This window comes from Harpia harpyja, chromosome 10, assembly GCF_026419915.1.
Source record: "Harpia harpyja isolate bHarHar1 chromosome 10, bHarHar1 primary haplotype, whole genome shotgun sequence".
Classification (NCBI taxonomy): domain Eukaryota; kingdom Metazoa; phylum Chordata; class Aves; order Accipitriformes; family Accipitridae; genus Harpia; species Harpia harpyja.
The window spans coordinates 26,098,278-26,110,365 of record NC_068949.1 but is presented as its reverse complement, the minus strand read 5'-3'; the positions used below and the strand labels follow the sequence as shown (position 1 = coordinate 26,110,365).

The window sequence follows — 12,088 nt, the reverse complement described above, 5'->3', positions numbered from 1 at the left end:
TGAGAAGGCTGTGACTTGGTCTCATCATCTTCATGTACTCAGCAAAATCAAGCTTTCAGCATTACACATTTAGCTCAGTGTTCTACATTGGTGTATACTCCTGAATCAAGCAATGAAGACAGGTGCTCCTAAAGCTGCCCAGAAGCTTAAGTTTCCTTCACCTGAAAAATCTTTTTGACTTTTAGGTTTCAGGAGTACGTTTCCCATTGCACAACAAACCAACCAGATCCACTGTATATCAGAACCAATGATCCTGGAGTCCTTTTGGGAGAGGGGTCTAGATGTGCAAGTGAATTGTCTGCAGTCTGATTACCACGTCAGAGCTCTGAAATGTAAAGAGCTGCTTTTGGGTTTTGATTGCTGGGAAATTTGTGCCTTCTAAGCTGGGCTCCAGCCTGCTGCCCTGCAGCTTCAGCCTCACTGCAACTTGGGAGCAAATTTACACATTGCAAGATTGTACTTGATGGACAAACTGATTTTTTTCCCTGTCTTCTTTTTCATCTTACAATTAAGCACTATGTCATTTAAACCAGTCTTATACCTGTCCTGGTTTCAACTGGGCAATATGGACACTACCATATGCATCAAAATAGCTAGGAAAGGTAGGCTAGTCAGGTTTTTTGTGCAACTAGTGGGATTCCTCACTATTCTTAACCTGTAGGTACTAGTGGCCCTTTCCTTGAGAAAGAAAAAGGAAGTGAAATATATCTGTTCAGTAATCTGTGGATTTTGGATCTGGGAACAATCAGGTCTTCCTTTCTCCTGGATGATTTTAAATTAAAAGCTATGCCACCCTCTGTTAGAAGAGTTGTTTCCTCCACAATATATAACAATGGGTGATGATTTAAGTTCCCAATTTCTTAAGGTATTATTGATCTCCACAGACTTCAAGTAACATTGTACATATGATATACAAAGGAGTCGTAAACATTTTTTTCCTTGACTCCCTGTGATTCTTGAATATTTCTATCCAGTCCACATAATTTCTCTATCTGTGAGATGAATAATCCTTTTTTTTTTTGTTTGCAGTCTCTCCTTAAGATGCGAATGTCCATAAGAACATTAATATCATTTACACATTCAGGTTGACACTCAGAACACAACATACTCATAACTACTGAGTTATGCCTGCTTTCCCATTCAGATCACAGGTTGCTATCCTTACTCCCAAGAAGGAACAGTTTGTATAAATACATAACATCTCTTGCTGGAATTGTGCCAAGACTTGTGTATTTACAAAATCCCACAGCAGATGATTTTTGTGTGATAAGACATTTGGAGTAATAGAAGTGTCACCAGAGAACTGAAAACCTTTAATTACTTCCTTGGGCCTTTTTGAAGGATAAGAAGAAATCAGCCTGATTTCCAGCAATGTTGGTTTAGAATCTAGGAATAATTCTGCAACTGTAAAAGGAATAAAGCGTTAGCAAAGGTGATGATGCTCTTCCCCAAAAGCTGTTAAAACAGGCTGGACAAACCTCTGCCAGGTATAGTTACTTCTGTTAATGAAGAAAAGTGGAATGGCTCACCCCTTAGAGTCACTACCTGCCCTACATTTTTGGGATTCTGTTTCTTTAAAATAAAATCATTCAATGGGACTTAGTAAATCATCTTTGTCCCTGACTTTGTTATCATCACTTCTGTGGGATTCAATAGCAAAATTGAGATGCAATGCTGAAAGAGGCTTCACAAATTGTTGTAAATATTGTTTCCAGGGAGTCTGGGAAGTATTTTTTACTCTAGGGAGTGAAAAATAGGCATCTTAATGGAAACAACCTGTCCTTTTTAACTGATAGTGCCACTAAAAGTCATACTTCCTACTCTCCATATTTCCCAATGTCCTATTTCTCAGCTTTGGCACTGCAAAGACAACAGCTCCCTTGATATTTCAGCACTCTTACTGGCCAACAGTTGCATTTCTAGGGGATAACTCATCTTGCAGATCTAGCTTCAGATTTACATGAAGGTCTGCAGAAGTAATTTTTGAAGTTCCTCTCTTCCAGGGGAATCTCTGGATTTCTGCCTGCAATTAAGACACTGACATTAGTAAACTCTCGAAGCACTAAAGAGAAAAAAAAAAGATCTCTTTCTGACTCCTGAGTTAAGTTACTACCTTAATGAAGGAGCCATCCCACCAAAGTTCATAGGGTTTGAGCATAAAGTGTATCTGTGGCCCCGAGGAGTACTACTGATTTCAGCACAAGACGACACATTCTAGAGAGAGTGATTTTCCAGTGTATATTAAAAAAAAGGACTGTCGAAGGCTAATGCTTTTCTCTCTGAAGTTACAGTGTACAGTGAGTTTTCTCACTATTAACTTTGCAAAAGCCTGCCTAACCTCACTGCTAGCACGTGCTGTCTCCCCCTGTCCCAGTGGCCCACACAAGGGGGTTGCAGCCTGTCCACCAAACATACTGAATCTTCACTTCAGCACACTCTTGCCTTTACCTCCATAACTGACCCTCCGGTGATAGCCAAGCTGGCAGCCGTACGCCATTCCCTCCCACAGCTTCAAAAAAAGGATGCTTATGAAAAGAAGATATGCAGAGGAAAAGATGGGCTAGCCCCCTTTCCTTAGGCTGCACGTAGTATGCACTTTCCTCCCATCTGGGCATTCAAGCAGAAAGAAGCAACAGTCTGTCCCTGTGGCCAAAGCCCATCCAGTTGGCCTGGAGAGTCCTGTCTAGACACTTTCTGACTGAGTGTGCTCAGGCAGGGACACAGGATGCTCCTGGGCCATGCCATCTGGACAGTATCCGCATTTTTCCTGTGGAGCTCTTTACTGAGTGTGACTACAAACCAGGATGTTTCTCAAATATGAAAGGGAAAAGGCCAAAGATTTGAGTTTGGCCTTTGCAAGAGAAAGGGAGAGAAAAAATGGTAGTTCCAGCATGTGCTTGCTAAGAAAGAGCTACTTCATGACACTGCGGCAGGGCTGCTTTCTTTGTGCTGTGGAGTAACCTGGAAAGGAGTGCAATTCCTAGAGACTGGATCAAAAAAACCTTACTACCACCTCTTGACTCTGTACCTTTCGCATTTACATTTCCTACAGCATCCCCCTGGCACCGCAGTGTGCACCCAGCAGCACAGCATGGCCAGTCCATAGGTGGCAATTTGCCATGTATTGGCAATCAAACCAGCAAACATATGCATAATTGGCAAGGTTTTATCCTTGCTAACCTAATAGATTCACCCATGAGCACAGGGCATGCCAGTGAGGGTGGGGTTTCATTTTCAAGTCTTGCTGCAGGAAATTAGGATTACTAAAAATATTATGAAGCTCTGACTGGAACTTGGGACATATGCTTGTTAAATCCAGAGAACTTAGAGGTGAAAATTCAGTTTGGTCTATAAACAGTTTTCTTGCCCTGGTCCATGTTAAAATCCTTCTGCATCATATCCCCAAAAAAACCATCACATGCGATCATATAGACACTGAATTCCAAGGCAAATGTCTGCAGCAATAGTCACTAAAATATATAAGATTGAAGTGAACTGGGAATTGAGCCCTTTTCTGCTTATTTTTGATAGTAAACTAGAATCAGGGGAAAATTTTTTTTTTTTTAAATTAGAAATTCACATTCATTTTGTCATCTTCATGATAACTGGTGTGGTCATGGAACAATGAGATTACAGCAATCCGTAAGTGCAAGTTGACATCAGTTCTTTTTTCCAGACAAGTTAAATTTATTCCTGGTAATCATGACATAAAAATCAGAGTAATTTGCATTAAAAATCCAACCCTTCTAGGTAATTTCTAACACGTTTATATACTGGACAAACTCAATAAAAACAAAACTATGTATACACATACTTTAGTTTCCTTTAAATACTCACATGATAGACTTTGCAGATTGTTTATTAAGAAAAATGTTCCTATAAGTGAACTCATTCGAATAATTGCCCATGTGACTGGAATAAACTAAAATTAAACTGGAAGAAATCTGGAAGAGGGATCATTTTGCATTTGCCAGAAGATACACTGGAAAATGATGACTCTTCCTAATTCGTATTTGTGCAAAGTGTGTGATCCCAAGATGAGAAGACAGAGATACAAGATAAAGACTGTATCTAGAAATGTCACAATGGAATAGAATTCTATTTGAAGAAATCATTTCAATGTTATTTTAGAACAATGATGGAATTTTTCAGGAAAGGGTGTTGTAGCCATAGAAATCCCAATGACCTCCTAAGTGAAGAGCCAGGATGGAAAGAGAGAGGTGAATGGCTAGTCATTCACTGTCTCTTCCTCTTCTGCCCTAGTATCAGTCCCACCTATAACATCAGTTATTAAAGTCACGCTATTGTTCCAAAAAGGAGGTGGTGGCAGGATTCCAGGTTTACACTGCCAAAACGCTATCCAATCCAAATGAGATATGAAATCGTAGAATTAGTTTTCTTTCCCTGCCCGTTCAAAAAAAATTGTTTTTGGACAAACAAACCAGCAAAATTAAATTAAACATGTGGTTGATAAATGAAGTACAGAAGAGTATATGGAATAAAACCCTGGCTACCATAGGTACTTTAAAGTAGTGTTGGCTTCCATGCACTGTTATTACGCATCCTTTGCTGAAAACTGTATACCCTTCACAATTTTGAACCTCCTGTGTGTTTCCTCATATTTTCAATCAAATTATTACATACTAGAAATATGCATAAGGGAAATTATTCTACACATTTTATGGTGTGCTGTTGCTTGTAGCAGTAATTGAAGTACCTTTTCCACTTATGAAAGTACTAATTTTATTTGGTTTTATTGCTTTTCTAGATGCAATTATTTATTTAGTGTGTTTTGGCTTTATTAAATTATGTTTACTATAGGAACATCATAAAAATGTATGAAAGCAACACATCAGCCACTACTGCCCAATGACTTGTTTTGGGGAATCTAGTGTTATTTTTCATATCCAAACATAATAGAATAAAGTAAGAATAAAGAGATAATCTACACTGGAAAACAATGCAATTTTGAGATAATATAATAAAACACCTGGACAATATGATTTCATAAATCTTAGTTCTAAAATTTACATGAGCTGGGCGTTGGGGTGGCTATTTTAGGACATGCGGCATTTTCTAAATGGAAACATAACATGAAATACAATTAAACAGCAAAGGGGAAAGCATATACGGATTTAGCTTGCTCTGAGAAACTGATTTCTACAGAACAATGAAAATATTTCTACTTCAAAAGATGCACTGGGTCAGTCTTAGGAAATGTAGAGTTTTACTCTGGCAGTGACTAACAGCTTGTTTGAAAGTTTTATCAGATTCATTTTTAGGAGGCTTTTCACATGCACTATATCATTCTGCATTGAGGGTCTGAGGTGACACCCACTGAAGTTGGCAGCAAAACTCCCAATACCTTCAAATAGAGACTAGATGAGAGACTACACTGAGAAGAAAATCTTCAACATTTGCTGACGTTATTGTGATGTCCAGCCTCAACTCCTGTATTTAGCCTCTGTTCTACCTATTGAATAGGTGGGCACATATAGTTTTGAGATCTCAAAAGGAATCTTTAACATACCATAAAAGGCAAAAACAACTTAAGTGTCTAGAAACTGAGGCTAATACTCTCAGGCTAGAAGGAAGAGGGGAATATAATAATTGATAAGTATCAAAGCGGTTGACCAAGAGTATTTTCTAACTCTTTAAGCCGCCAAAGCCAGGATAGGACAGATGATGTCTTTCTAAACACTGTGGTTCAGTTCAGTCCTGATACACAAACAAAGAAAAGAAATGTGTGATTCTAATTCTGTTACATACAAGATCAGGCTGGGATCCACAGGACATCCTTTTACATCATTACACAAGAGAATTCAACGAAAGCAGGAAATTTTCTGTGTAGTCAACAGTGGCGCATTTGCTAGTGAATGAGGACTAGAAGCTGAGATCAAATAGGACTACCCATGCAAGGGGGGGGGGGAGGAAAGACCATGTGAATAATCAAATACAAAGATTACAGACCTGCAGACAGCCTGCAAATGGCCTTTACTCACACGCACAGATCAACTGACTTCAACGACACCACTTGCAGCAGCAGCTGCACAAAGTATTTCAGGATCGGATCTGCAGAGAAGAAATAAGATTAAATTAATGCTGGAAAAGTGTAAACTGATCCACCCAGGGGGAAACAATCTGAAATATAGAGTGTGAGCAACTGTCAAGGCAAACTGAGAGGATTCCAGAGCAATGCAAAAGACAGGAAGCAAGGGAGCACAGGGACTGATTTCAGAGGATATTAGATGTTTATCTTTTTAGCCAGAAAACAATATCATATTTATTCAAACACATTTCAAGGAAACAGGAGTCATTTATGTTAAATCAGAAAGAAATAAATAGCAGTAAATAAAACATAAAGGAAACTCTTGGCATTGGAAAATATTGTCAATTTCTTCATTATAACATTTAAATACTGCATGGAAAATCTTGGTTTATGAACTTTGAGTCAGTTTTCAGTTTACAACTGGCAAAGCCTTTCTTGGTCTTAGAGATGCAACCTTTCCTATGAGGTATAGTCTTGTGACTGCAAAAATTTGCATGGCTGAAATGGGGTTTTTTTTGTTTTAATTGTCCTTTTTAGGCTTAAACTTGAGGACACCAGTTATATTCAGGTAGAACACAGTACCTGAAAAGATAAAAGAACAAATTCTCCAGTTCTTCACTTGCACAGGGCCTTAGCGCTTCTCCCTTCTTCAGGAAGCACAGACTTTAATCTTCTACAGATGAACTGAAATCTATTTCAAGTACTAGGGCCCCACATACAATTCCACAGCAACTCTTTTATTTGTTGCTACATTTTCTGAGGTGAATTTGTTATGAATAACCCACTCCCAGCTGATGAGCTAATACACACAAAGGAACACAAGACAAGACTTTCTTCTTCAAAGCCACCACTCTGAGTCTGGATGAAGTCCCCAATAGCAGTAGGAAGCTCTCCTGTCACCCACGTGAAAATTGTTCAGTAAATTGTCTTGATAACATCTCTCTTAGCTAAGTTTTATAGTTTTAAGTCTAAAACTCAACCACTGTAATACATCAGACAGCTTTGGTGGTATGGCCTTTGTTCTAAACTCTGAACTCATCTATAGCACGGCAAAAGTGGTGAAATCCCATTGGAATGACAGTAACTCAATTCTATCCATTTTTGCTGCCTTCTGCATACTTTTAACATGGTTTTTGGTTCTGTTAAGAAACATATTGAGAGATACTGTGAGTGGCTGTGATTAGAGATGTAACTGGTCCAATGTTTACAGCTGGGAAGCAAATCTGGCTTATATATTTCAAATTGTATAATCTGCAATAACTAAAATTAAATTGCGAAATTTAGGATTAAAGAGGCTGAACATTTTGCTAACACACATCTTTCAAATTTGCAGTATTTGAATTGTCCAACTAAAATGTTCAGTGTTTGAGAAACAAAGAGAAATTGGAAATTAACCTGAAAATCCTACTATTTCCTGTTTCTTATTATTAATATTAATTTCATCTTCTATCAACTAAATCTAGTGCTGATTAACAGCATAGTAGAATTAGCATGTGTGAGAGAAGAAATATAGCCCATTCTATAGAATATTTATATTCAGTGGTAACGACATTATAACTGTAATTTCTTGGTTCTGTTTCCTAGCCAAAAATCGCAGAGGAGAATTTAACATACGCTGAACTTGAACTTATGAAGCCGATTCAGGAAGCCAAAGGCATTCCCAGTACGACAGTCTATGCACAGATACTCTTTGAGGAGAACAAGCTGTAATAGTTCATGCCTGTATAAATGGCCTTTGCCTGTGTTCTATTTAATTCTTGCTGTGCTGTTTATTTATAAAAAAATCATACAAATGTCCTTATTTTTTTATTTCCATTCATGCACTTCTATTTTTCTATGAGACTTTTAAACAAAATGTAGTTGAAAGTAATCATAGAAAAAGCAGCTGGTCTACCAGTGACATCCAAGAGACACCCTTCATAGTGTTCAGCCCCCCTGTTTTAAATGGACTGAAGTTCCACCTGGGGCATTTTCAATACCAAACATTATTCCTTCTTTGATACTAATGTGACAAGTCCAGCTGCAAACATCAACATCATAGCAAGCCTCAGAAGGACAAGTAGCAGGATCTATGCACATCAGCCTGCTTCTGAAGACAAAGACCACTGACCAGGAAATTTGTCAATTGAATGCTGTTGTTTCCATCAGAAGAATATTAGCTCAGTAAAGCTGAGACTTTTTTCACAGCAAAGAAAAAGCTAAAACTACTTTTTCTTTTTTTTCCCTCCAGAAATAGTTATAAAAAGGTTTCATTTCTATATTTTCAAGTTCCCTTTTAAATGACATTGTCTTAAAAAACTTATGTTACTTTTAGTAAAGTGCTTCTTAAGTGCTTGAAAACAAACATTTCAAAATAATCCAAAATAAACATTCATAGTTAAACCCCAATAATTTAAGGAAGAATATTTGTAGCTTGGGAGCATTTTCCAGGATTTGATCTTTTTAAAATTCTGATTGGGAATAGGAAAAACTTGATAGTAAGTAAAAGACTTTGACAGAACCAGGACACCGCTTTTGGCCTTGATTTAGATTGGTGCTTCCAAACCTGCAACAGTTTCCTCCTGTGGCCTACATTACTGAGCTGCTGATCTAGAGGAAAAGTCACACAGCTTCTCCTTTAGTATGGAGCAGACTCCGTTAACACCCTGCTCGCTTACGTTGGAGTTATTTCTTTGGAAAGACCAGGGCTCAGGAGACAGGAAAAAGATCCTAATGTGAGAGCACAAAATACTCTTCTCTTTCTTCCCCTCTTGATAACTGAGAAGGAATTCTTCCTTTTCCTTTGATACATATTCCTGGAAAATGGAGTATTCTGTGGCATCCTAGGCATTTCAGTCATGAAGGATATCTAGACTGATGTTTTCAAGCTTCTAAATCTACAATGCCCAAATTCCACCAAAGCTCAGGTTGAGTTGGGTACCCAACACCTTTCAGCCCTTGAGAAGCTTTAGCCCTCGAGTAACCACAGAGTTAATAGATACATAAAAGCATGGGCTCTTTAGCTCACCATCAGGCCATGGAGATCTGATATTTGTTGTGTGCCAGGTCCTCTCCAGCTCTGGAAGGGAGCCGCTTGACAGGCCACTTATTCAGCAGTATCCAGTGTGGATTTTGGAGTAGCATTTGCAGGCCTTGGGTTTTGAAATCCTCACCAAGGTGATCCAAGTTGCTTCCTCCTTTACAGGTCAGGCCTTTTTAGTGATACAGCAACTTCTCACTGGGGCTCAGAGCACAGCTGGGAACCATCGCAGGAATACTCATGCTCTTATTCCTGTTACTGCATGGGAGCACAGAAGAGTTGGGCAGGGCTGACAATGCAGGAATGGGGACACACAACAAAGGGATAGAGCACATCACTGCCTTTTGGAGGGTTTTACCAGAATAAGCAAGTCTGTATAAACTGCTTTTTAACTTTTTTGAACAGGGATAGAAATTAGGCAGCATACATAATCTGTTACTGTATAGCCAGGATGTGTAAATGTAAAATACAGTCACCTGCTTCCATGTTAGATAAAAATCTCTTGTATAAAAAGGAGAATTTAAGAAAAGCTTGGCCATTATGTACAGTACAAATTCCAACTCTAGTCCCTCATCAAAACAGTTCTTTCCAAACTAAAGCTAGCTTTTATCAAGAGGTTTGCTAGTAATTATTTGTATTTTTAATGTTTGCATTTGTGAGCTGTCAAGAAAATGTTTGTTTCACGTTTTCATTATCCCAGGAGTTTAATCACACACCAAAAGGGCACGGTATCTTTCCTTGTTCTCTGATCGGGTGATGGACTTTCAATGACAACAGCAATCAACTCATTGACCAAAAAGAAATTGGTGCTAAAGAGTGATCAAACATTCAGGGATCAATCTTGGAACAGCCAGAGTTCAACTGACTATTCAGAGAGGACATCGCTTATGCAGACAGGTGTAAGGAAGGCCTCAGGAAAGTATAGTATATATACTATATGTAGTATATATAAATAGAACTTATTAGTGATTCCTTTGGAATTAAAAATAAAACCCTAACACATTAATGAGTTGACCATTTAGTTGTGAAAACTTTCTAAAGTTTGATGTATATAAACATTCCTTTTACATACAACTGGCCGTTGTGCCCATTGTTCAGAAAAATCCTCTACTGTATGTTTATGCCCAGTATTTTAATGAATACCATTCTTTGTGTATTAATATTCTATATATTCTTGTTTATATTTGATATCTAATTCCCCAAAATAATAGTTAATTGAGCTAAATAAATTACCTTCTTTGGTGCAATAAGTTCTCTCAGTCTGTGTAGGATTTATTGCTTGCTAGAGAACAATTCGAGGATATGCGTTTATCTCATACTCAGCATTTAGACAATCCCAATAGGTGGCACTTGAATTTTCCATTCTGCAGAAGTTCCATGATTTTAAATTTTTTTCCATTTGTGACTGACTTCAGATGACAGCAGAACCCTGAAAGGCAACAGACCAACTGAGTGAAAGGAGGCCAGAAATACTACTTAGGAGAACACCCATCTTCCTGAGTAGACATTTCCTATGCCTTTTGTTATGCAGCGGCCACCCAGATTTAATAATGTCAGATCATATCATTGGAGAAAGAAGAACATCATCCTTTACCTTGCAATTAATTGTACATCTTTAAGTATCAAAGCAACTCACTTTAAAGACTATGGAGAAGAAAATTTCACAGAGTATGATGTGCTTTGGTGGGAGAAATGCAGAATAAATTGGATTTAGCTCCTTCTAACAGGAACGGCAAGGCCGAATTAATGTCTGGCCTAACTCCGTCCGGCTTCAGCAAAACAGCAGAGCTGAATGTGGTCCACTGTTCTTTTATGACAGGAGCTCCCATGAAGACTCTTAATACCTTATTAAGCAGCAGTTGGAGTCTGCTGAGTCATACTATTTTGGTTACTCCTTCTGTTGTCATTGGTAAAACATGGGCTAGTGCTGAAATTTTGACAAATACAGCTCTATTAGCTTCATGCCAATTTAGTATCAGATTGTTAAATGTTAATGTACTGCATCCTATAGCTTTAAATAGAATTAGAGATGTTTACAGCTTTGGTTAAATGCACCTTGTTCCTCCACATTAAATTTTATTACTAGAATCCTCCATCAGCAAATAGGAGTAAATCATATTAGTGTTACGGGCTGTGTGGGGATTGATTCTGCAGCCCAAGGAAAAGGTGTTTTATTACTCTTTATTACAACTTTCTAATTGGTAGGTGTGGTCAGAATATCATTATCTCTGTAATTACAAGCAAATTATTTGTTTTAGAATAACTGTAACATAATTGTGGGGTTCTTTTCATTAAGAAGTTCAATAAACTTTTGTACTTAGCCAGGGTTTGGCCAGGTTCTGCTAGCATAGCAGGACTCAGACCAGATGAGGTCTCATTTGATGTTTGATTTGTAGGTCAAATTCTGCTTTTTGAGGGCTTCTCCAAAACACCTCTGGTGAGTGACATCAAGGAGCAAAGACCCTTTTTGGCTTCGGTCTAACTTGCCAGGATAAAACATATAATTCCTAAATTCCACTGCATAACAGTTGCTCTTCTGAGTTTCCTGCACTAATTTGAAATATACTCATTTGGTGTGCTTTATTCCACCACCTCGTTTGACTCCATTTTACTACCTTGGTTGGGAGGCAGGGTAGATTGAAATACTGCATGTCAATAGAATACTCTAAGTTTGTGTTATTCCTCTCAGAAAAAAAGAGAAAATGGAGATAGAACATATTTTGAGATGTCAGCTAGTCTATTACTTGATCTCTAGGTTGGACCAACTCAGCCTGACTTAACCTGGTAGAGGTTGGTCTAACCTCTTCTTAGAAACTTACGATGTTAAGGTTCCATACTCTTCTCACCATCCATTTCCACAGCCCTAATCATTCAAAATGCTTCCTAGCATATAGGCTATATCTTCTTGCCTTTTCCCCAGTAGACATCCAGAACATCTCCCTTTCCTCCTAACAGGCTTCTCCATGTTTGAAGACTATTGAAAGGAAAGTTGAAAAGAGAATTGACAACCTCAGTTCTGT

General features: G+C 38.2%; 1 protein-coding gene across 2 annotated transcripts in view; it reads left to right on the top strand.

Moving 5' to 3' along the window:
• Nucleotides 1-12,088, top strand: part of LOC128146791 (V-set and transmembrane domain-containing protein 4-like) — a 94,981-nt gene that overhangs the window by 30,964 nt on the left and 51,929 nt on the right. The window contains exon 8 of one of the 2 annotated variants that reach the window (XM_052798553.1): nt 7,634-7,803. The exons of the other annotated variant lie outside the window; for it this stretch is intronic. Within the exon in view, the coding sequence (XP_052654513.1) occupies nt 7,634-7,759 (126 nt within the window). The 3' untranslated portion in view covers nt 7,760-7,803. Of the gene's footprint in view, nt 1-7,633; nt 7,804-12,088 lie in introns of those variants that run through there. 2 annotated transcript variants of the gene reach the window in all.